Raw genomic sequence first — 25,423 nt, 5'->3', positions numbered from 1 at the left:
TGACTCCACCCACTGATGCTTCTTCTGTCGAATTTAAAGGAAAACACTCAGGAAGCTCAAAGATGTTTACCCACTGGTTCCCCAGCAGACATACCAGCACCACTGTGACACTTCTCTCCAATAGAAACAGCAAAGAGCTAAAGGCACATTACTGTCACACCATTCAACCACCCTCTTGAATTCTGGGAAGATTTGTAGCTCAGGTTGAGGTTTTGGATGTAGATTTGCTCGCTGAGCCAGAAGGTTCATTTCCTAGAATTCTAGGAATTCCTCGGAGTATGGCATTCCAACCGGAACTCTAACAACAAACACATCGGGTTAGACCCCAGCTCCCACCCCCTGAGAAAAGGAACAGGAAGTGACTTCACCAATGGAAATGACATCACTACCGGAAATGACATCACCAGCCCAAACATATAAATAGAAAGCAGGAATTTTCAGCATTGCTTCGCCTGAGGCTCACTGAAGACGTTCCCTAGTAGGGTAACGAAGCGTCTGGAAATGAACCTTCCAGCTCAGCGAGCAAACCTATATCCACCATCTTGAATGCCTCAATTGAAGCTGCCTCCTTCCAGGCAGTGCATTCCATGCTGACCTCGGACCTTCAATTCCCGACTCAGGCGACTGACTGTGTGGAATTTGCACATTCTCCCCGTGTCTGCGTGGGTTTCCTCCGGGTGCTCCGGTTTCCTCCCACAGTCCAAAAGATGTGCGGGTCAGGTGAATTGGCCATGCTAAATTGCCCGTAGTGTTAGGTTAAAGGGGTGGATGTAGGGGTATGGGTGGGTTGTGCTTCGGCGGGTCGGTGTGGACTTGTTGGGCCGAAGGGCCTGTTTCCACACTGTAAGTAATCTAATCTAATCTAATCTAATGTCACACACTTATCGTTAAAAAAAAAGTAGTGTTCGAAGAAACCCAAATCTTTCTGTTAGCTGTGTCAGTCATGGTTCAGTGGTGTGTTTCAAACAGGTCAGAGCAGTGTGTCAGTAATAGAGCCACACTGTTCCCAAGCTGTCCCAACATGCGTTTGATTCCCGTTAATCCTTCAGAACCGCCGTTTTCCTGACTGTTTGACGATCAGGCCAAAACCAATTCACATCAGGTTTCACTTGTATCAGAAAATAACTCCAGTTATGGAAACACACTTAACTTTAACAAGAGCAGAGAGAAAGAAAAACAGTATCTTAACTACCAATACATGACTTGAGCTACACACCCTTCAGAACTCCAAATACTTACACACACACTTTCTCTCTCTCTCTCTCTCTGTCTCTCTCTCTCTCCCTGTCTCCCCACCCCACTCCCATGTGGGGAAAAGACAGAAAAACACTGAATGCTGAAGAAGAATGGCCATTGTTTTACAGACATTGCATGAGAACTGTACTAAAAAAATCAAAAGGAACTGCTAAAACCAATTAAACCTCCCCCCAACCCCCTTGAGATCTGAATTTAGATGCTTTCCGTTTGTGGGTTCTGGATGTGCTCTTGCATTTACTTTCTCTTTTGTTGAGTTGCAGTTTACTCATTCATCCATTGGCGGTCCCTCCTAGACGAGAATGACTCTCTTCCACTCTCGGAGTGAGTCCGGAGGTGGCCGTGCAGACTGAGGCAGCTTCCACAAGCTCTGTTACACTTGGAGCAGAAGGTGGTCATGGGAAGGGGTGGGTGGGCCGTTGGTGTGGCAGCGCGCTGCTTTCACTGTTTTCGCCGGGCTTCTGCTTTGTCCTGATGGCAAATCTCAAGGTGCTTGATGCTTTTCCGCATGCTCCTCCTCCATTTCGGATGGCGTCAGGTCAGTGATTCCCAGGTGTCTGTGGGAATCCCGCACTTTGCCAATGAGGCCTTGAGGGTATCCCTGAACCACTTCCTCTGTCCACCTGGGGCTTGCCTGCCATTTTGAAGCTGGGAGTAGAGCACCTGCTTGGGGAGGCTTGTGGCAGTCATGCAGATGATGTGTTCAGCCCATCGTAGCCAATCAGGAATGGTCATTGCCTCGATGCTGGGGATGTTGGCCTGGTCAAGGATGTTGGTGGTGGTACATAGCTTTTCCCAGCAGATTCTCAGGATCTTGTACAGGTAGCCTTGGTGGTACTGCTCCAGCCCCTTGAGGATCCTGTTGTGGATAGCTTTTATGAACGGAGGGCTGTCATAAGGCAGAATTTCTTTCCACAAAAGCCTCTCGTCTTCCTTTACCCAGCCCCACAGGGGAAGGGTCTCACAGTCCCACCTCTTGCCTCTAACTCACAAGGTCTCTGGGTTCGCGTCCCACTCTTCAAAGTGAGCACCCGCCAAACGTCCCACCCTGGGCAGTGCTGAGGGACTGCAGCAGGGTCAAAGACGCCCAACGTGTGGGTGCGGCATCAGACAGAGCATCCACCTGCCCCCCCCCCTCCAGTGGATGTAAGGGCGATCCCATGCTCAACGTCTGAAGAAGCGCAGGAGGGTTATCCCCAGGCTTCCTGACCAACTCTGTGCCTCAGTCAACAGCACAAATCTGATTGTCAGCACCTATTGTTTGTGGCACTTTGCTGTGCAGAACGTGGCTGCGGCGTTTCCTCCAGTTATGATGCTTTAGAAGCATTTAAATACTCGAAAAGAATTGTGTTTACGTCCTGCTTTTTATCACCAGTGTCATTGTAATTTCTCGCCAATTAAATATTAAAGTATTTAATTGGCGAGAAAGTATAATGGCACTGGTGATAAAAAGCCGGACGTAAACACAATTCTTTTTAATGCACTTATTTTAGAATTGAACGGATCTGGACAGAAAGAGCTGCTTGTGTTGTCAGATTGTAGTGAAACACTAGCTCATTAGAAAGGAAAGCTGCCCAACGTGGCCAGTCCACACTCCTATGTGTCTCCAGTCTCATATCAACGTGGTTGAACCTTAACTGCCCTCTGACGTGTACAGAAAACCATTCTGCTGTGTTCAGTTAGCTTTCCAGGAATGAATGGAAATGAATGAGACTGAACTGAAGCTAATGAGCAAAGATATATCTATTCACACACACCAAGGTCAGTTTTATTCCTTGTTCCTCATTTCCTGCAAAACCATTCTTCGTGATCAAAGCTAAAACGCTGAAAGAATGCGTCTGTGAAGAGAATTCTTTATGAGCCTTGCTTTAGATTTCCATAATCTGTCAAGCCTTCTCCCTGGGCTGGGCGTCACTGGCTGGTTCAGCATTTATTGCCTGTCCCTAGTTGCCCTGGTGCAGTAGATGGTGATCTGCCTTCCTGAAACGCTGCGGTCCGTGTGCTCTCGACAGGTCCATAAAGCCCTGACGGAGGGAATTCCAGGATTTTGAGCCACCAAAGATGAAGAAATCGTGGTTTATTTCCAAGTCAGGGTGATGAGTGGCTTGGAGGGAATCTTGCAGAGGGTGGCGTTCCCATGTATTTGTCATTCTAGATAGAAGTGGTTATGGGTTTGGAAGGAGCCTTGGTGAGTTGCTGCAGCGTATTTTGCAAATGGCATAAGTTACTGCCACTGAGTTGATGCGAGTGAAGGTTGAATGTGGTGGCTCTGGTGCCAATCAAGCGGCTGCTTGTCTTAGATGGTGCCAAGGTTCTTGAGTGTTGTTGGAGCTACACCCATCCAGGCAATTATAGAGTCAGAGAGATGTACATCATGGGAACAGGCCCTTCGGTCCAACCCGTCCATGTTGACCAGGTATCCCAACCCAATCTAGTCCCACCTGCCAGCACCCGGCCCATATCCCTCCAAACCCTTCCTATTCATATACCCATCCAAATGCCTTTTAAATGTTGCAATTGTACCAGTCTCCACCACTTCCTCTGGCAGCTCATTCCATACACGTACCACCCTCTGTGTGAAAAGTTGCCCCTTAGGTCTCTTTTATATCTTTCCCCTCTCACCCTAAACCCATGCCCTCTAGTTCTGGACTCCCCCATCCCAGGGAAAAGACTTTGTCCATTTATCCTATCCATGCCCCTCATAATTTTGTAAACCTCTATAAGGTCACCCCTCAGCCTCCGACGCTCCGGGGAAACAGCCCCAGCCTGTTCAGCCTCTCCCTGTAGCTCAAATCCTCCAACCCTGGCAACCTCCTTGTAAATCTTTTCTGAACCCTTTCAAGTTTCACAACATCTTTCCGATAGGAAGGAGACCAGAATTGCACACAATATTCCAACAGTGTCCTAACCAATGTCCTGTACAGCCGCAACATGACCTCCCAACTCCTGTACTCAATACTCTGACCAATAAAGGAAAGCATATCAAACACCTTCTTCACTATCCTATCTACCTGCGACTCCACTTTCAAGGAGCTATGAACCTGCACTCCAAGGTCTCTTTGTTCAGCAACACTCCCTAGGACCTTACCATTAAGTGTATAAGTCCTGCTAAGATTTGCTTTCCCAAAATGCAGCGCCTCACATTTATCTGAATTAAACTCCATCTGCCACTTCTCAGCCCATTGGCGTATTCCAACGTACTCCTAACTTGTGCCTTGTGAACAGGCTTTGGGGAGTCAGGAACTGAGTTACTCACTCGACTTTCTACCTTCTGACCTGCTTTTTAAATTTATATGGGGAGTCCAGTTTTGTTTCTGGTCAGTGTAAAACCCCCCAGGATGTTGATGGTGGGGGATTCAGTCATAGTAACACTATTGAACATCAAGATTGTCTCTCATTGGAGATGATAATTGCCTGCTATTTGTACAGTGCGAGTGTTGCTTGTCAGTTATCAGCCCAAACCTAGATATTGTCCAGACCTTGTTGCATTCGAACATGGACTACGTCAGTATCTGAGTTGTGAATGGTGCCGAACATAGTGCAATCTTCGGCAAACCACCCCATTTCTGACCTTACGATGGAGGGAAGATGGCTGGGTCTAGGATACTATTCCTGAGGAACTCCCACAGCGACGTGGGGAGCTGAAATGACCGACCTACAACAACCACTACCATCTTCCTATATATCTGTATGTAACTCCAACCAGCGGAGAGTTTGCTCCTGATACCCATTGATTCCAGTCTCTCCTCACATCTGGTCGCTTGTCCATATTTAGAACTATGCTCAAGAACTGAGTGGCCCTGGTGGAACCTGAGCCGAGTATCAGTGAAAACGTCCTCAGATGCAGCTTCGGAGCACTGTTGATGACACCTTCCATTGCTTTACTGATGATTAACTGGAGACGTATGGGGCGGTAATTGGCTGGGTTGGATTGATCCTGCGTTTGTGTACAGGACTGGGCAATTTTCCACGTTGTTGGCGAGATGCTAATGTTGAGCCGTGCTGGAAGAGCTTGGTTGGAGGAGCAGCAGGTTCTGAAGTCTTCAGTACTATTACCAGAATTGAGCTTCCTCCAAGTGCTGTTCAACACTGAGGAGAGACTGACTCATCAGCCGAGGGAGGACAGTATGTGGTGACCAGCAGGAGGTTTCCCAGCCCACGTTTAACCTGAAACCATGAGACTTCATGGTGTCCTGAGTCAATGTTGAGTAGACCCAGGGTAACTCCCTCCTGCCTGTACACCATTCAGCCATCACCGCTGGTGGGACAGGACATATCCGGGGATGATGATGGTGGTGTCTGGGACATTGTGTGTAAGGTATGATTCTGTGAGTATGACTGTGTCAGGCTGTTGCTTGAGTAGTCCGTGAGACAGCCCTCCCAATTTCGGCACTAGCCCCCAGATGATAGTAAGGAGGATGTAACAGGGTGATCATAGCCATGGTGGTTTCCTTGGTAGTCCTTTTGGTTTCTTATATGACTCAGTCATAGCTTGATACAACTTGACTTGCAAGGCCATCTCAGAGTAAACTATATTACTGTGGGACTGGACTCCTTTCTCAGCATCTGAAGGACATTCACAAACTGATACTTTTTTACAAGAATGCCTTCAGCCTTGCTCTGAAACCCATTGAATTTATTCCTTGAAATTTTGATTTCACTCACTACTGTGGTGGGATTTGAACCAACATTCCAAGGGGTCTGGATTCTCATCGATGGGCATTACCATTCCACCACTGCCCCATTGCCGCTGTCAACCTGCTAAGTACAAGTAAGTTTTTAGCTCTGCTTTTTCTGAGTATGTTTTGCACACTTCCTTTTAAGATTAGATTCCCTACAGCATGGAAACAAGCACTTCGGGCTACACTGACCCTCCACAGAGTAACCCACCCAGACTCATGAACCAGCATTTACCCCTTGACTAACCCACCTAATGCTATGGACAATTTAGCATGGCTAATTCACCTAACCTGCACATCTTTGGAATGTGGGAGGAAGCCCACGCCGACACAGGGAGAATATACAAACTCCACACAGACAGTTGCCCAAGGCTGGAATTGAACCTGGGTCCCTGGCGCTGTAAGGCAGCAGTGCTAACCATTGAGCCACCACGCCACCTCTTAGTTCCATTACATTTGAGTGAGTTACTGTGAACTTCTTACCTAGCAATAGGGTGCACCTTATGGTTGGTGATTTGCCGACTCGGAACAGTGACTTGTTAAAACTCTCAATGCTCTAAAGTTGGTTTTGAGTTAAAGAATCAATAACTTTTCTGATGATTCCAACTCTGACCGATAGCAATACAGCTTGGTACAAGAACCAGACTCGCTAATTGTTTTTATTAATTGTGCAATCATCGACAAACATTCCTATTTCTGACCTTATGATGGAGGGAAGAAGGCTGGGCCTAAGATCCTATTCCTGAGGAACTCCGAAATAGATGTCAAGAACTGAAATGACTGACCTCCAACAACCACTACCATCTTCCTATGTACCTGTTATGACTCAAACCAGCACAAAGTTTGCTTCTGATACCCATTCATTCCAGTCTCTCCTCACATCTGGTCTTTTGTCCAAATTTGGAACTGTGCTCAGAAACTGAGTGGCCCTGGTGGAACCTGATCTGAGCATCAGTGAAAACGTACTGATGACGAATGACCATTGCTGATTGTCAGAAATATCCACATGGTTCCCTCAAAAGAAGCCGACATTGCCCTGTCCTGTACGCAAAAGCAGGATAACCCAGCTAATTACCGCCCCATACATCTACTCTTGGTCATCAGTAAAGCAATGGAAGGTGTCATCCACAGTGCTATGAAGCTGTATCTCAGTGAACACATACGTAATTCTTTGAAATCTGCATGACACACAGACAGGGTGCTTAACAACACTGACCTTCATTGCTCAGACCTTTGAGTACAGAAATTTGGAGGTCATGTTGAGGATATACAAAATATTGATGAGGCATCTTCTGGATTACTGTGTGCAGTTCTGATCACCCTGCTACAGGAAGGATATTATTACATTGGAAGGATCTAGAGAAGATTTACCAGGTTGTTGCTGGGAATGGAGGATGTGATCCATAAAAATAGGCTGGGACCTTTTCCCACTGGAGGTTCAGGGGTGACATTTTAGAGGTTTATAAAATCATGAGGGACAGATAAGATAAGTGACAAAGGTCTTTTCCCTAGGGTTGGGGAGTTCAAACTTAGGGGGTAATTTTTTATAGTGAGTGGAGAAAGTTTTAAAAAGGACATGAGGCACAACTTTATTGCACAGAGAGTAGTTAGTGTGTGGAATGAATTGCCAGAGGAAGTGGTGGATGCAGGTACAGTTACAACATTTAAAAAACATTTGGATAGGTACGTGAACAGGAAATGTTTGGAGGGATATGGGCTAAATGCAAGCAGGCGGGACTAGTTTAGTTTGGAAACATGGTTGGCATGGACTAGTTGGGCAAAAGAGTCTGTTTCCATGACGTGTGACTCTATAACTCTGTAAATTTGGGGCGGCGCAGTGGCTCAGTAGTTAGCACTGCTGCCTCACAGCACCAGGGACCCGGGTTCAATCCCAGCATCGGGCGACTGAGTGCAGAGTGTACACATTCTCCCCGTGTCTGCGTGGGTTTCCTCCGGGTGCTCCGGTTTCCTCCCACAGTCCAAAGCTGTGCAGGTCAGGTGAATTGGCCAGGCTAAATTGCCCGTAGTGTTAGGTACTTTAGACAGGGGTAAACATAGGCTAGGAGAATGGGCCTGGGTGGGTTACTCTTCGGAGGGTCGGTGTGGACTTGTTGGGCCAAAGGGCCTGTTTCCACACTGTAGGGAATCTAATCTAAATAAAGATAGTGAAAAGTGTAAAATGTTGCCTTTCCTGACAATAGTCTGGTAAACTTTCTCTTAACTGCCTCCAATGCATTGATATTATTCTTGAAAGAAGGAGACCAATACTGTACAGAGTTCTCCCAGTGGATGTATAACTGAGGTATAATCTCCCTAATTTTTGTATTACATTCTTCTCACAATAAATGATAACTTTCTATGAGATTTCCTAATTACTTGCTGTACCTGCAAACTAACATTTTCAATTCATACCACCAAGAAAAGTCGCTCCCCTTGCATCACAGAGCTCTTAAATCTCTTTCCTTTCAGATAATAATGCTCTCTTTGTTCTTACTGATAAAATAGATAATTTCCCATTTTCCCACCTTACGTTCCATTTGGCACATCTTTGACAGTTCACTGACCTATATCGTTTTGTAACCTCCATGTGTCCTTTTCACAACACAAATTTGGCAAGTTATATTCATCCAAGATAATATATTATATTGGCAAGATAAATTGATCCAAGTTATTTGCATTAATTATAAAAACAAATCGATGCTCCAGCACTACAGCACTCACAATATCTTCCTAAACTGAAAAATGCCATTTACATCTACCCTCTGCTTTCTGTTAGCGAGCCAATCTTCTATCCGTGCCAATATGACATCACTGCAGGAAATGATGTCACCACAGGAAATGACATCACCAACCCAAAGAAATCCAAACATATAAATAGAAAGCAGGAATCATCAACAGTGCTTGGCCCGGAGGCCCACTGAAGATGTTACCCAGTAGGATGACGAAACATCTGGAAGTGAAACGTCCCGCTCAGAACCTCAACCTGAGCTACAAATCTTCTCAAAGCTCGCTAATATGTAACCCTCTATACCATGAGGGTATAACCTTTGCTACGGCATCTTATCAAATGCCTTCTGAAATACCACTGGTTCCCCTTTGCAACTGATATAGCATATTCAATTCAACTGTCTTGTGCTTATCACCATTACTCATTCCCAGACCAATTTCTGTAGGTCCACTGATCACTTTGTTGGTCTTTTTTGTTTTTAAATAACTACAGAAATGTTTGCTATTTGTTTTTTATTCATCTATCTAGCTTTGTCCCCCAGTGCTCCATCGTCTTCATTATCCAGTGTTTGTCCCTATTGCTCGATGTGTCCCCATTATCCAGCGCACGTTCCCATTGCCCGGTGCGTGTTCCTGTTGCCCCGTGTGTGCCCCAGACCCATTGAGTCTGTGTTCTCATTGCAGGAGTGCAACGGGGGAGTCATGGCAGGATATCATGCTGGCTTGCCTGAGTGAGAAGAGATGTGAGGAGTCCTCGGATCACCACTGTGGCACCGACTTTGCTTATTTCTACTTCGTCTCCTTCATATTCCTGTGCTCATTCCTTGTAAGTGGAGCATCAGGTTGAATTTTTGACACCCTGCTGAAGGGAGATGCGGTTAGAATCATTCTGTAACCAGGCAAACCCCTCCACTCTCCCAGGACATTCCTGGTGGGTAACAGTGCTGTCCCGGACCATGTAGCTGCAGATTCGAGGCCATTCTGAAGCCGATACTCCTGAGTGTGTGATGATGTCTTTTCAACACGACTGACACCAGTTGGCTTATCCCGGAGAAAAGCAAAATATCCCAAGGCACGAGACCTGGCAGAACTTCCAGAAGCCTTGCCCCACCTTTATCTCTCATCAAACATTGTGAAAACTGACTGACCCCTGATGGCACCAAGTTGCCTTTTCTGGGATCTTGCTATGTACAAATGGGCTCCCGCAAGCCATGCTGGGACTGGCTGAGGGAGATTGAAAGCTGACGGAAAAATCAGAGACTTCCAGTCGTTTGGATTTTCCCAGACATCCAGCCCTCAGTTCCCCCACAAGGCCTGATGTAGGCTTCCTGACCCCCGCTCCCTCCTCCCCCCCACCGAGAGCTCGAAGCTCTGGGTTCCAGTGCAGCGCAGTGACCAGGGATGTCAACCATCTCCAATCTTGGCCCCAAAGCCTCCCTGCCCCTGAGCTCGGGTCAGCCCTTAGGGGAGTCTCTGGGGGCCTTTCGCCAAGAAAATGAAGGCCTGGCCACCTCACTGACTGGCTGCACTTTGACCCCACTTCTGGGCATCTCGATTAAAAAGTGGGTTTGCCTTTGCTTTTCAGATGCTGAACCTGTTTGTGGCCGTCATCATGGATAACTTTGAGTACCTGACCAGAGATTCGTCAATCCTGGGCCCACACCACCTGGATGAGTTTGTGCGAGTCTGGGCTGAGTACGATCGAGCTGCCTGGTATGTGTCTCATTCCCAATCTGCTCCCTGCTTCTTCTTTCACCAACACTGAGCAATGCAACAGTCCAGGGAACCAATTCAAGGTCAGATACTAGTCAGCAGCTAGGAGAAAGGGCTGTCACAGCGAGGAATGCAAGAAACACAATCTGTATACACTGACGAGAGATCCCTAAAACAGACCAGAGGGAGAGTGACTTACACCATAAATAATTTACAATGGCAAGCGACTCTCATAATAGATGATAAGAGATATTTGTATGTGACTCAGGATTGCTCAGTACCATGCACTCAGGGACATATCTGTGTTCAGACTGGTGTCTCTCAGCCCCCTCTCCCTATATCAGGGAGATATCTGTACTCTGACTGGTATCTCTGAGCCCCCTTCCTCTCTCAGGGAGATATCTGTGCACTGATTGGTGTGTCAGTCTCCTGTCTCTCTCAGGGAGATTTCTGTACACCGACTGGTGTCTCTCAATCCCCTCTCTCTCAGGGAGATATCTGTACACTGACTGGTGTCTCTCAGTACCCTCTCTCTCTCAGGGAGATATCTGTACACCGACTGGTGTCTCTCAGTCCCCGCTCTCTCTCAGGGAGATATCTGTACCCTGACTGGTGTCTCTCAGTCCCCTCTCTCTCTGTCTCCCACATACACTTGCCCTCTTGTGCTCTATCTCTGTCATTCTCTCAATCGCTCTCTCTCTCTCTCTCTGTCTCTCTCTCTCCCCCTTCCCCTCGCTTCCTGACTGCCGTCTCTCAATCCCCTCTCTCTCAGGGAGATATCTGTACACTGACTGGCGTCTCTCAGTCCCCTCTCTCTCAGGGAGATATCTGTACCCTGACTGATGTCTCTCAGTCCCCTCTCTCTCTCTCAGGAAGATATCTGTACACTGACTGGTGTCTCTCAGTCCCCTCTCTCTCAGGGAGATATCTGTACACTAACTGGTGTCTCTCAGTGCCCTCTCTCGCTCTCTCAGGGAGATATCTGTACCCTGACCGGTGTCTCTCAGTCCCCTCTCTCTCAGGGAGATATCTGTACACTGACTGGTGTCACTCAGTCCCCTCTCTCTCAGGGAGATATCTGTACACTGACTGGTGTCTCTCAGTCCCCTCTCTCTCAGGGAGATATCTGTACACTGACTGGTGTCTCTCAGTCCCCTCTCTCTCTCAGGGAGATATCTGTACACTGACTGGTGTCTCTCAGTCCCCTCTCTCTCTCTCAGGGAGATATCTGTACCCTGACTGGTGTCTCTCAGTCCCCTCTCTCTCTCAGGGAGATATCTGTACACTTAACAGTATCTCTCAGTCCTCTTTGCGCTGACTGGTGTCTCTATCCCTTTTCTTTCTGAGGGTTATCTTAACAGTGTCCGGTGTGTCCCTTGCATGTGATATGAAGTTATTAGATATTGTATTGAATCAATGTGGAAAATAAACCTTTCGAGATCCGTCTTCGAGTTTCGAAACATCAGTGGTCTACCAGGGGTCCTGACCTGTTTGTATCAGTCTTGTAGCTGAAGTGAAGACACTTATTTGTAATGAAGCTGTGAAGGGAGTGAGACACAGTCAGACACACAGCCCTGGTGGCCAGTCACCTACACCCTTTCAGACCGTACATTATCAACCTTGAATTCAGGTTCCAGATAACTCCTGATTCAGCATGATAATTAGATTAGATTACTTACAGTGTGGAAACAGGCCCTTTGGCCCAACAAGTCCATACCGACCCGCCAAAGCGCAACCCACCCAGACCCATTCCCCTACATTTACCCCTTACCTAACACTACGGGCAATTTAGCATGGCCAATTCACCTGACCTGCACATCTTTGGACTGTGGGAGGAAACTGGAGCACCCCGAGGAAACCCACGCAGACACGGGGAGAATGGGCAAACTCCACACAGTTGCCTGAGGCGGGAATTGAACCCGGGTCTCTGGAGCTGTGAGGCAGCAGTGCTAACCACTGTGCCACCGTGCCAACGATCTCTCATTGTTGTCCTCTGCCATCCCCGAGAGAGCGAGAGCAGATTTCTAAGTGTAGGACACGGTAAATCCAAGTGTACTTTCTGGAGAATTGGAGAAATAAGACAATTCAGAGTACCTCAGTCAGAATGTGAATGTTTGTGGATCTCGGGAAAGTGATGCGAAACAGCATGCAAGAACTTCCCAGAGATTTTAACCTTTTGGTGTCCCCAAAGATGCACACTGTCTCTTGGTTAATTCACATTTGACGCGAGGGGCCAGAGCTGAAGAGGAACACAAAGCCACCATCCACAGAACTGGCAATGAGCTCTCCTTACTCAGCAATAGAAACTTGTCTGTTCTGTATTGTTGTTGTTGTCTAATCAAATCTGCTTTCTTTGTAGCGGAAGGATTCATTATAAGGACATGTACACAATAGTGTGTATGATCGCGCCTCCCCTGGGACTGGGGAGGAAGTGCCCTTGTAGGGTGGCCTGCAAGGTTTGCTTTATATTGACTTAGCCGCACCCAGTGGTTGCCCCTCTCTGACTGAGGAATGACAGGCTTCCTTTAAAGAGACAGTATCTCCGGTCTACAGCAACCAACTTTCTCTTTACAATGCACTGTGCTTTCTGCACAGAACCAAGCCATAGGCAGAAGCCACCTGAAACCTCCCAGGGGTCGCCCAGCTCCTGAGTTGGTTGAGTGGGTATTCATCTTGGTACGGGTGCCCTGCTTCAATTGCCCAAGCAGCGTGCACACACAAAGACACACACACACACACACACACACAGACATACAGCATACAGTCCATACACACGCACACACAGAAAAACACACAAACACAGACACAGAGTCCATACACACACACACAGAGTCCATATACATACACAGTCCATATACACACGCACACACAATCCATACACACAGACACAGTCCATACACACACACAGAAAAACACACAAACACAGACACACAGTCCATACACACGCACACGTACACAGAGTCCATACACATACACAGTCCATATATACACACGCACACACAATCCATACACACACAGACACACACACACAGACATACAGTCCATACACATACACACAGAAAAACACGCACACAGTCCATGCACATACACAGTCCATATACACACACAGACACACAGTCCATACACACACAGTCCATACACACACACATGCACATGTACACACACAATCCACACACACACAGACACACAGTCCATACACACACACGCACACACATATACGCACATATATACAGGTACACAGTCCATTCACACACATGCACACAGAGTCCATACACATACACAGTCTGCATACACACACACAAACACACAGTCCACACACACAGAGTCCATATACATGCACACGCACATTGGCACACACAATCCACATACACATAGTCCATACATACACACACATATACAGACACACAGTCCATACACACACATGCACACAGAGTCCATGCACATATACAGTCCACATATACACACAAACATACAGTCCATACACACGCACAGACACATAGTCCATACACATACACACGCACATGTACACACGCAATCCACACACATACACGACACACAGTCCATACACACACATACACATATACAGACACAGTCCATACACATACACACGCACATGTACACACACAATCCACACACATACACGGCATACAGTCCATACACACACATACACATACATACACATATACAGACACAGTCCATACACACACACACACAATCACACACGCTCTCCCATATGCACACAGTCACACACTACCTCACACAGTCTCTCTTTCATAGTCACACACTATCTTGCACAGTTACACATTTTCTCACATCCACACACGCAGTCATACTCTGTCTCTCACACACAGGTCCACACATGTGCTCTCTCTCACTCATTCTCACTATCACTCTTGCGTGCACACACATTCTCTCACACACAGCCACACTCTTTTGCTCACGCAGTCACACTCACACTCACACACACATACAGAGTCTCACCCCCAAACACTCACACTCACTTGTGTAAATCCAGCAGAAGCACACTGAGACTAAATACACACTCAGACATTCACATGTACCAATAACCTCACTAGATTGATCCCTGGAATGAGCAGGTTTTCCAGTGACCAGAGACTAGGTTGATCCTCCCTGGAGTTTAGAAGAATGAGAGGCAATCTTACTGAAATATAGAGGGTTCTTAAGGAGATTGAGGGGACAGATCTGGTGGGGTGTTGCCCCCGCTGGGGTATCTGTGGGGCTGCACTTCCAGGAAAAGCAGTCAAGCATGTAGGACTGAGATGAGGGTACATTTATTCACTTGGAGAATTGTGTATCTTTGGAATTCTCTACTCCCAGAGGGTCCCACATCTATCTATCCCAGTCTCAAATATCTTCAGATGTTTGCTTTTTTGGGGGAGTCAAAGGACATGGGATGTTGAGACAAAATCATATCAAAAGATAGATCACACTCAGTGGATTCGATTAGATTCCCCACAGTGTGGAAACAGGCCTTCGGCCCAACAAGTCCACACCGACCCGTCGAAGAGTAACCCACCCAGATCCATTCCCCTATCCTATATTTACCCCGGACTCATGCACCTAGCATTATGGGCAATTTAGCACGGCCAATTCACCTGACCTGCACCTGTGGGAGGAAACCAGAGCACTCAGAGGAAACCCATGGGGAGAATGTGCAAACTCCACACAGACTGTCATCCGATGCGGGAATTGAACTCGGGTCCCTGGGAGTGTGAGGCAGCAGTGCTAACCACTGAGCCACTGTGCCTCCCCCCCACCCCCCCGTCCATACCCATTGTTAAGTTCTGATCTTCACAGTAACACTCGTGCATCCAAATATTGCCCACAGACACGAGCACTCTTACACAAAAACACACAACTCCTGATAATTATATAGCACCTCTCATGAAACACCCCATACGTTGTGAAATTGAACACGTACTCAGTGTTATGAGGGCTGAAAGCTTTGTTAAAGAGGTATGGTTTAAGGCAAAGGTAGAGAGAGAGATTCATGACGGAATACCAGAGATTAGGGCATAGGCAACTGAAGGCCGCACAGCTATCGGTGCTGGAGGTACAGTAGCGCCCCAACTTACGAACTTCATCCGTTCCGGGACCCGGTTCGCGAATTGATTAAATTCTTCCCATTGTTCGGAGAGCGTAAGAATGCTTGGACGGAGCAACGAAGGCTGTTCACAGGGCACGCACCAAAGACGAACTGAATGAGATCACGCGGGGCCCGAGAGCTTTTGCCTTCAACAAGCGCGTAGCAAAGCAGAACAATGAAACCACGCGGCCGCACACGTTCGTACCTTGCATTCGTTTTGCGTTCGTACCTTGAATTTCGTACGTACGTTGAAGCAAAGTTTTATGTACAATCCTGTTCGTAAACCGATTTGTTCGTGAACGGGGTCGTTTGTTTGTCGAGGTGCTACTGTATTTGGAATTGTGAGGCCGGAGCAAATTGCAGAACACAAGCCTCTCATGGATTAGTAAATGAGAATGTGATTTGTTTTTAGAATTGAGGTCCTGCTTAACCATAGGTAGTTCAGGTCCTGGAGCACAGGACTGCTGGGTGAACAATAAGCTGGAGTGAGTCAGAAGGCAGGCAGCAGAGTATGATCCAACCTTTGGGTCAGAGAGCGTGGAATGCAGGAGGACAGCCAGGCTGTGTTGGAAAAGTTCCAGTGTCGAAGTCGGGATAATATGAATGAGCCACATACAGGCGCACCCCTGCAGGGACACCTTCTCACACCTTCTCTTTCGTGTGCACATGCAAAGACCCACACAGATGCAGACCCTCACTTTCATGACACACTTTCACGTGCACACACTCACTCAGACTCTCGTGTATCCAGGCACACACTTGTGTGCACATAAACACAGCCAAACACACCCATCCTCACATGTACACGTGCACAGATACACACACATTCTCTCTCACATGCATTAGACAGACACACACACAGTTACATGCGCAGATGCACACAGACACACACACATTGTCGCATGCATATACACTCTGTTGCATGCACGCACATGCACACTCACATGCACAGATATACACGCATCACGTACACAGGCAAACATGCACATATGCACATAGATACACGTGCACACAAATACATACACAGAGGGACAGATACACGCACATAAACATTTGCATGTACAAACACACAGATTCTCTCACACACATACGTGCACTGATACACACTCAGTCGCATCCTACCCTGACAGCAGCACCCTTCTGAGCCTGGGCATCTGGCAGTGCAAAATGCCTGCCACGGGGAATTCTGAATGAGCAGCGCGTGACTGACACATCTGTGAGAAGTCGAGCAGGTCGGGAATCGATCCCGCACAGACTCTCGCACACTGCAATGCTATCAAATTCTTGAATAACGGATGGAGCTGATGGCAAATTACCATTTGGTTAGGGTTAAGATATTAAACTGGCAGTACGGATCAGTGTGAAGGGAAAGGAAAGACGAGAAACTGTTTCTTTATGGAGGAGAAATGCATAATCCAGATGCATGGAGTGCATGTCTTCTTCTGCCTCCCTTTGTCCCTCCCCTGATTCACGCTTGCTGTGCTGGGCACTGCTGGTATGGTGGGGTTTGAACCAGTAACCCATCATCCCACAGCAGCTCACCGAATCCAACCGCATTTATGCAACAGCTGAACTTTGCAAAGAGAGGAAAAATGGTAATGAAAACTTTGGATCATTGGCAAAATGTATCAAACGGCTAGGGGCAAGATCACGAGACATTATGATCTGCTGCCTGAAAAGGTGATGTAAGCAGACTCATAGTAACTCTGGGGAGAAAAAAAGGATATTCTGGAAAAATGAAAACCAAATGAAAATTCAGGGGCTAGGGGCAAGAGCAAGTGAGCGGAGCTAATTGGAAAGCTCTTTGGAAGTGCTGGTAAAGACACAATGGGCCTCCTCCTGTGCTGTATGACTGGCTGGTTTAATGACAAAGGGTTGTTCTGCTGATTGAGATAGATGTGATTAACTCTTTCCTGTTCTGTTTCCTGTTCATGCTTATCACATCCCTCCCTCCATTCAAAGCGGCCGAATCCATTACACTGACATGTATCAAATGTTGACCCTCATGTCACCACCGCTGGGTCTGGGGAAGAAATGTCCTTCGAAAGTGGCTTACAAGGTAGAAAAACAAACCTCAAACTGTGTCTGCCTGAGACTGAAAGTATCTTTGTCAGCGTTTCTGTCTGGGGTTGAGTGAAGGTCTTAGTTGAACTTCTTTTTGAGTCTGTGTCTAACAGTTAAATGTCCTCAGTCAGATATTGAAGTTCAGGAACTGTCACTCAGTTCTCCTTATTACATCCCGAGCTTTGTTTTTGTGACTTTCATGTTTCTCAGGGTGTGTCATGTTAGTGTTGGGGATAGAATACAATATAATTCCAGCACTCCGACAAGACAGTAACCTCATACCAGAGTTTTAATGACGACAGTGTAGAGAAAGCTTTACTCTGCATCCAATCTCGTACTGTCCTTGTCCTGGGAGTGTTTGATGATGACAATATATAATCTAACCTATAGAGAAGGCTTTACTTTCAATTTACTTTCTGTTTAAAAGTGTAGTGGGACCTTTATTCGATATCTAACTCTGTACTGTCCCTGTCCTGGGAGTGTTTAATGGGGACAGTGTAGAGGAAGCTTTACTCTGTAGCTAACCCATGCTTGTCCCTGTCCTGGAAGTGTTTGATTGGAATAGTGTAGGGGAAGTTTTACTCTGTATCTAACCCCGTTCTGTCGCTGTCCTGGGAATATTTGAAGGGGACAGTGTAGAGGAAGCTTTACTCTGTATCTAACCCCGTTCTGTCGCTGTCCTGGGAATATTTGAAGGGGACAGTGCAGAGGAAGCTTTACTCTGTAGCTAACCCATGCTTATCCCTGTCCTGGGAGTATTTGATGGGAATAGTGCAGGGGAAGTCCTACTCTGTATCTAACCCTGTTCTGCCCCGACCTGGGAGTATTTGATGGGGATAGTGTTGAGGGAGCTTTACTCTGCATCTAATCCAGTGCTGTCCCTGTCCTGGGCGTGTATGATGGGAATAGTGTTGGGGAAGTTTTACTCTGTATCTAACCCTGTTCTGTCCCTGTCCCAGGAGTATTCGATCGGGACAGTATAGAGGGAGCTTTACTTTCAGTTTACAAGAGTTGCAGGAGCTTTATTGTATATATGACCAATGCTGTCCCTTTCCTGGGAGTATTTGATAGGGATAGTGTTGAGGAAGCTTTACACTGTATCTAACCCCGTGCTGTCCCTGTCCTGGGAATGTTTCATGCAGACAGTGTAGACTTAGCTTTACGTTCAGTTTAAAACAGTAGAGGTAGCTTTATATCTAACCCTGGACCTGTGCTGAGCGGAGAGTCCTCTATTCTGCAGCACTAACCTTTCTCACCCTGATGTGTGCAAAATTAAGCACAAGAATTGAGGTTTAGCAACCACTTGAACTTTGCTGGAGACCATTTCATGCTATACTGTGACGCATGATTCAGACAGCTGCTTTGTGTGAACGCTGTGTGTTTAGTGCATGGTTTGATCACGCATTGACTCCACCCCCCCCCCCCGCCCCCGCCCCCATTCCTACACTCATCACCATCTCTGCCATATTGGAAACACTTTGCATCAATCGTCCGAGCACTCCCTGCTGTTCCCAGCTGCAAAGGCTGAAGGGCTCCTCGTGCATTCCAGGGTCTTGCTTGGTAATGTCTGTCCTGTCAATCTGTCGTGTTGATTTAGCCGTTTACGGATTGCGGCGCTGCCCGAACCTAACCAGAAGATGTGGGACGCGTGCAGGTAAACTTCCAAGCCGCGTGATCTGACTGATCCATTTTTGCCAGGGGTTGGCCTGAGTTTTCCAGATCCGTCCCACGTGGAGTCAGGGAACAAGACTGGAATGTGCACTCTCCCCTCCCCTCAACCCACCAGGTTAAGCTTGTCTGAAGTTATCAGGGACAGACAGAGGCAAACATTTGCAACTGCGATGTGGAATCATTGAATCCCTACAGCATGGAGAGAGGCCATTCGGCCCCACGCCGACCGCGCTCTTCGAGCATCCCACCCAGACCCATCCCCCCCCACCCTACCCTTGTAAACCCTGCATTTCCCATGGCTAACCCACCTAGTCTGGATATCCATGGACATTAAGGGCAGTTTAGCATGACCAGTCCACCTGGCCTGCACACCTTTGGACTGTGGGAGGAAACCAGAGCACCCAGAGGAAATCCGCAGTGGGGCAAGGCGAATGGGCAAACTCCACACAGACAGTCACGTAAGGGTGGAATCGAACCTGGGTCCCTGGCGCTGTGAAGTAGCAGTGCTAACCAATGAGCCACCATGCCATCCAATGTCAATGCATTGCCCCCATTCCCTAATCCAGCAGGCAAGATGACAGGATTAGACAGGGTTCCTGCCCTCAGAGGCTGTCCTGGATTCAGGTACACAAATCCTGGACATCTGGGCTCCAGCAAGATGAAGGACCAGTTAAAGGAAGTCCCAGAGTCAGGGAGCCCAGGAGAGGAGGAGTAATCTCTACTGACAGGAGCTGGCATCATTGAGACGGGACTGTGGAGTTGTAAATCGATGTGACGAGTCTCTTCTAGAGGGAGGGTGCAACACAGTCCATCTGGCAGCATTTACTGAATGGTTGCCTCCTCTAGCCCAGCTTTCAAATTCCCTTTCTCTATCTCCACCCCCAAATCTTTTTAAGGCCATCACCTCTTTCCTGCACTCTGCCTCCTTCCCCCCACTTCAATTTGTGGCATTCAAAGAAAGAGCAGGAGGCTGAAGTGTTCCACAGCAGGAGGTTTTCACTCTGCAGGCAGCGAGCTTAAAGAGAGCTGTTTGCTCACCCCGAGCTGCCAATGGTGTCATATGATCAGACTCTTAAAGTGACAGTCCACCATACTTAGACACACAACACATTCTTTCCACTCAACTCTCTCTCTCTTTGGTTGTGCCTCTCTCAATTTGCCTCTATCACTCATCCATTGTTCCTCTTGCACTCTCCCTCCGTCTCCTTTCTCTCTCACAAACAAATACACTCTATGTCTCTGTTGATATCTAAACCCCTGCTGTCCTGGTAGAGGGAATGTTTGAACAGCACAGAGGAGCTTTACTCTGTATCTGATCCCATGCTTTCCTTGGTCTGGGAGTGTTTGCTGGGGATGGTGCAGAGTCAATTTCAGTCTGTGCTCTTTTAAATAAGAAAAATATCTACTTTTTTAATTGAATGAAGTTTTGAGATAATAAGCGCTGATGGGTCTGTAAGTGCAGTAGAACATAAAATCTACAAGCAGGGATTAAGCCTGCTGTTTCAGCAATGTATCCTTGGCTGGTCATCTGTCTCAAAGCTCCCAATCCACACATTCCCCATCACCTTTTGATTCCCTGAATATCTCTGGATCTCGGCTTTAAATATATTCAGCAATGTAGTGTCCAAAAGCATCTGTGCTCAAGGATTCCAAAAGTTCTTCATCCTCTGAGTGAAAGTCCTTTTCTCCATCTCCATTTTTAATGGTCAGCAAGTTATCTTGCAATTAAGCCCCTCCCCCCCCACCCCGGAACGCCAGTTTTCGACTCTCCAACTAGAAACAACTTGTGTCCATCCTATTCCACCCCCATTAGAATCTGGTTTGTTTTAATGTGATTCCTGTAAACTCCGGAGCAAATCAGCACACTTGATTTCGTCTCTCACAGTAGGACATCTGTCTCACCCCAGGAACCAGTCGAGTGAAGCAGCCGAAATGACTCCACAGAGGCTGATTTTCTGCCACCTATCGCCCTTTGTTTACATGTGGAGGAATCTTGACACTGATACAGCCCCCTCCGAGCCAACTCTCCGAGCGGACAGAATGTCTGACACTCCTTTTTCATTTTTTTTTCTTCAAAAAAGGAGAGTCCTTCACACACTGATCCTGCTCCCTCAGAGCCAGCTCTCAGAGTGAACAGAAGCTCTGACACTCCAGTTTATTTTTTTTTCTTTGCTTTTCCCTGTCACTCCTGTTTCTTCCCCCTTTCCTTACCCCTACACTACTGCAGACACTCCGTTTTAATTTTTTTTCTTCTGACAGTCCTGTTTATTTTTTTAAATTATTTTTCTGACTCACCGTTCTTTTTATCAGAACACTCCTATTCTTTTTTCCCCCCACACTCCCGCCTAAGTGCGGTGTTGCTTATTGTTCCCCAGCACCCATGGTGTGTGTGTGCAGGTGGGAGACACAGTGAGAGACACAAAGTGCACAAATCTTTATTCAAATTCCACCACCAGGAAGATTGGAAAACACCCGGGTGGCCAGTGACAAGCACTGCCCTTCACATCAAAGGGCAATGCTGTGTGATCAAAACAGTGAAGGGGAGGGTAGGGACTAAATCAAAATAGAGTTGGAGGGAACACTCCTTTTTAATTTTTTTTTTGTTTATTTTTTTTTCTTTTTCTTCGTATCCCCTGTTTATTTTTTTTTTGTTTTGTTTTTTTTTCTTTACCCCCACACTACCACCTAAGTGCGGTAGTGCTTATTTTATCCCCAACACCCATGGTGTGTGTGTGCAGGTGAGAGACACAGTGAAAGACACAAAGTGCACGAATCTTTATTCAAATTCCACCACCAGGAAGATAGGAAACACCCGGGTGGCCAGTGACAAGCACTGCCCTTCACATCAAAGGGCAGTGCTGTGTGATCAAAACAGTGAGGGGGAGGGTAGGGACTAAATCAAAATAGAGTTGGAGGGAACACTCGTTTTTAATTCTGTTGACCAGGTCTTCATGATTGGACCAGATGAACAGCCCCAATCAGAGAAGCGATAGTCTATGTTATTCCACCTGGCTGACCTTGTTACAATCATTACGTTCCTTCCCATTTAGTTCAAGGGCATAGGCCAGTTCTTTCCTCTTGTAGCTCTGCCTGGAGTGTTTCAGCATCAGGTCAGGTTTCTCCAACTCTGCAAACTCCAACTTGTTTTCGATAAGGGCGGTGTGTAGCGCACAGTAACTTGCCTCTTATGCCTGGACATCGCGGAAGAAATTCATTCCCCTCTTCAAGAGGCAAAGGCTTTGAGGCGGTGACATCCATCGTGTCCATCTCAGGTTCCAAGATATCTTCAACACTTGATGGAGAGGGGGAGCCCACGGCTTCCGGAACAGTCAGAAAGATGGTTGAGGAGCTGGGCACTATTTTGCACCTTCTGCGGGTTTGCAGCTTTCCATACAGTTCACGTTCTATTTCAGCCCCATCGCACCGACCTTAACTTTATGTTCCTGGGCCTGACCTCACGTCGACCATGTCTCCTGCCCATGCAGGGCCATTCCTATGGTTCCTACACTCCCCTCATTCCCTGAAGTAAATTGTCTAACTTGTTTAGCGGAGTCTTCTGTCCCGCATTGGCATTCCTGATATCATTTCATCCTCTTCCCCACAGGTCCAGGACCATTTGACCTGGTGTGGAGTCTTTCCCCCACCCCAATGGGCAACTCTGTTGGATTTATCCCTCTATGGTGGGTGGTCCTATAATCAAATAAAAACAGGGACAGTTTGAAATTGTAAGCCACCTTTAAGCCTGCACTCAAAGTTTGGACTGCTGTTTCAGCCAGACTATTGGATAATGGACGGAGCTGTCCTGTTACGACAAATACCATTTGACTTCAGGAAATACTCAGATTCCCTGCTGGTAAACAATGGCCCGTTATCTTTGGCCAATACTTTCAGGAGCCTATGGATTGCAAAAGATGTGCGAGTTCTTCTCTCATCCTCATACTTGAAGAATGAACTCTCGGCATGACCAGCCATTTTGAGTAGGCGTCCACAAGACTAAGAACATCGAGCCCATGAAAGCACCTGCACAGACGATGTGTAACTGAGTGCACGGTTTACCTGGCCATTCACCCAAATGTGTGAGAGCTGCAGGGGGTAATTTTTGTCCTTGTGGATGCTCTGGATACTGCCCTGCCAACATGACAATCTAATTCTGGCCACCAGACATAACTTCTCACTGAGATCTTCATTTTGGAAATCCTCGAATGACCCTGGTGGTGTTCAGCCAGTATCCAGCAGCGACGTTTGCTCTGTACAGTCACTTTTGCTGCCCGTTATAATATGCCGTCCTCTGCTGTAATCTGGTCTCTCCAGGTCCGAGAAGCTTCCAGTTTTGATTGTGATGGCCCTTTGCTTTCTCCCAACACCGCCAGCTGTCTCGGTTTTGCCAGGGCTGGATCTTTCTGCCTCCAAAGTCTGATATTGTCAGCTGTGACTGGTAGCATGTACAGAAAACTTCAAACCATTGCAGGCTCATTCAGTGACAGCAGCACCAGCAAAGGGCTTTTGCTACTTGGCCTCCAGGAAGGTGTTCCAACTTGTAATTATATGCACATAGTATAATTAGAGCCTGAAGCTATGGATAGCACTATCTTGTCCTCTTTAAGGTGACCTAGCAGGGTTTTGTGGTCTGCTATTAGTACAAATTTTTATCCTTTAACGGTACTGGTAGAACTTTCTGACTCCAAATATTCCTTTCTCTATCCGGGGCATATTTACGCTCTGCATTAGCCAAAGTCTTGGATCCATACGCTATTAGGCATTCCTCTCCATTGGGCAACCTATGAGCTAATACTACCCCAATGCCCTGTGCGGAGGCAGAGCCTGTCAATACCAGCTCTCACTCAAGATCATAGTGTGCCAACACCTGAGAGAATGATTGCTGTTCCCTCACTTCCCTGAATAGAGCTTTCCTGACGAAGGGCTTTTGCCCAAAATGTCGATTTTCCTGCTCCTCGGATGCTGTGCTTTTCCAGCACCACTCTGATCTAGACTCACTTTATCTTGCAGCAGGCGTAACCCCTGTCTTGTTGACTCTGTAGCTGAAATAGGTCACATGGGGTGCCTGGAACACACATTTTTCCCTTCTAAGGCGTATGCCCACCTGTGAAAAATGTACAAGGACAAAATCCAAGTTCTTTAAGTGCCCTTAACTTGTCTTCCCTGTTATTAGCATGACATCTAGATAAATGGCCACCTCAGGTAGACCTTGTAAAATGTTCTCAATCACCTGCTGAAACATTTCACAGCCTGATAATGGCAGTCTCACATATTGGTACAAACTCTTATGGGTATTAATTGTAACATACTTCTGGGAATCCTCATCTAACTGCAATTCCAAATACATATGACTCAGGTTCAGCTTTGCGAAGGACAACACCAACCCCCCCCTCAGCTTTGTATATAAATCCTCCATGCGAGTGAATGGGTATTTATGCAGCTGCAAAAAGTGGTTTTCTGTTTGTTTAAAATCCCCACAAACGCAAACTGACCCGTTGGGCTTCATGGTCAGGATGACTGATGCTACCGACTCCCCAAACCTGACTGGTTTGATGATTCCTTTCCTTTTCAACCTTTCTGATTTCTGCCTCGATTTTTATCCGTGAGGCAAATGGCACTGGGTGGGCCTGGCAGAATCGTGAAATTGTTTCCGGGTAAACATGCGATGCGGCCTTGACTTCCCCAGACCTTCCTGAAAAACCTCTGGGTATTTAATTAGGGCTCCACTGAGGCAATCATTTTCTAACTGGAGAATTGTTGAGCCAATCCCAGTGAATCTTCCTTAATCAATTTTGCCCAATCAAGTTTGGGCTGAGCCTTTTACGACAATCAGTGGTACCTGAACCAGCTGCTTCTCTAAAGATACTGGATCCAAAGTTCAACCTTTAATCTGTAAAGTTTCACCAGTATAGGTTCTCAGTCTAGCTGAGGTCTTGCGCAAACTTAAAGATTGGAGTCCAGAGCCAAGTTTATTAAAGACTGTTTCTGCGATCACTGAAATGGCCATTCCAAGTGTCACGTTCCATTAGAACCAGGTGACCATTTAGCTAGACATTTATTTTGATTGGTTCTGGTTTGGATGTTGCTAAGCAATTTAACTGTTCCAAACCACATGTAGGCGGACCTTCCAAGGAGTACACCCTCCTGGGTATCCACCTATGAGTTATCTTACTCAACTTAGAACTAATGGGACTCTTTTGCTGTCTTGAGT

The 25,423-nt window shown here is 46.9% G+C and overlaps 1 protein-coding gene across 1 annotated transcript in view; it reads left to right on the top strand.

The window, feature by feature from the left end:
* Positions 1-25,423, top strand: part of LOC122546864 (putative voltage-dependent R-type calcium channel subunit alpha-1E) — a 108,936-nt gene that overhangs the window by 8,570 nt on the left and 74,943 nt on the right. Inside the window, exons 4-6 of the mRNA XM_087990242.1 lie at positions 9,345-9,486; positions 10,246-10,373; positions 17,443-17,539. Of these exons, the coding sequence (XP_087846368.1) occupies positions 9,345-9,486; positions 10,246-10,373; positions 17,443-17,539 (367 nt within the window). The remainder of the gene's footprint in view (positions 1-9,344; positions 9,487-10,245; positions 10,374-17,442; positions 17,540-25,423) is intronic.

The sequence above is a fragment of the Chiloscyllium plagiosum genome, unplaced genomic scaffold (assembly GCF_037043375.1).
Source record: "Chiloscyllium plagiosum isolate Xiang-an unplaced genomic scaffold, Cpla_swu_hap1 HiC_scaffold_9, whole genome shotgun sequence".
NCBI lineage: Eukaryota > Metazoa > Chordata > Chondrichthyes > Orectolobiformes > Hemiscylliidae > Chiloscyllium > Chiloscyllium plagiosum.
This window is presented reverse-complemented; position numbering and strand designations above follow the sequence as displayed.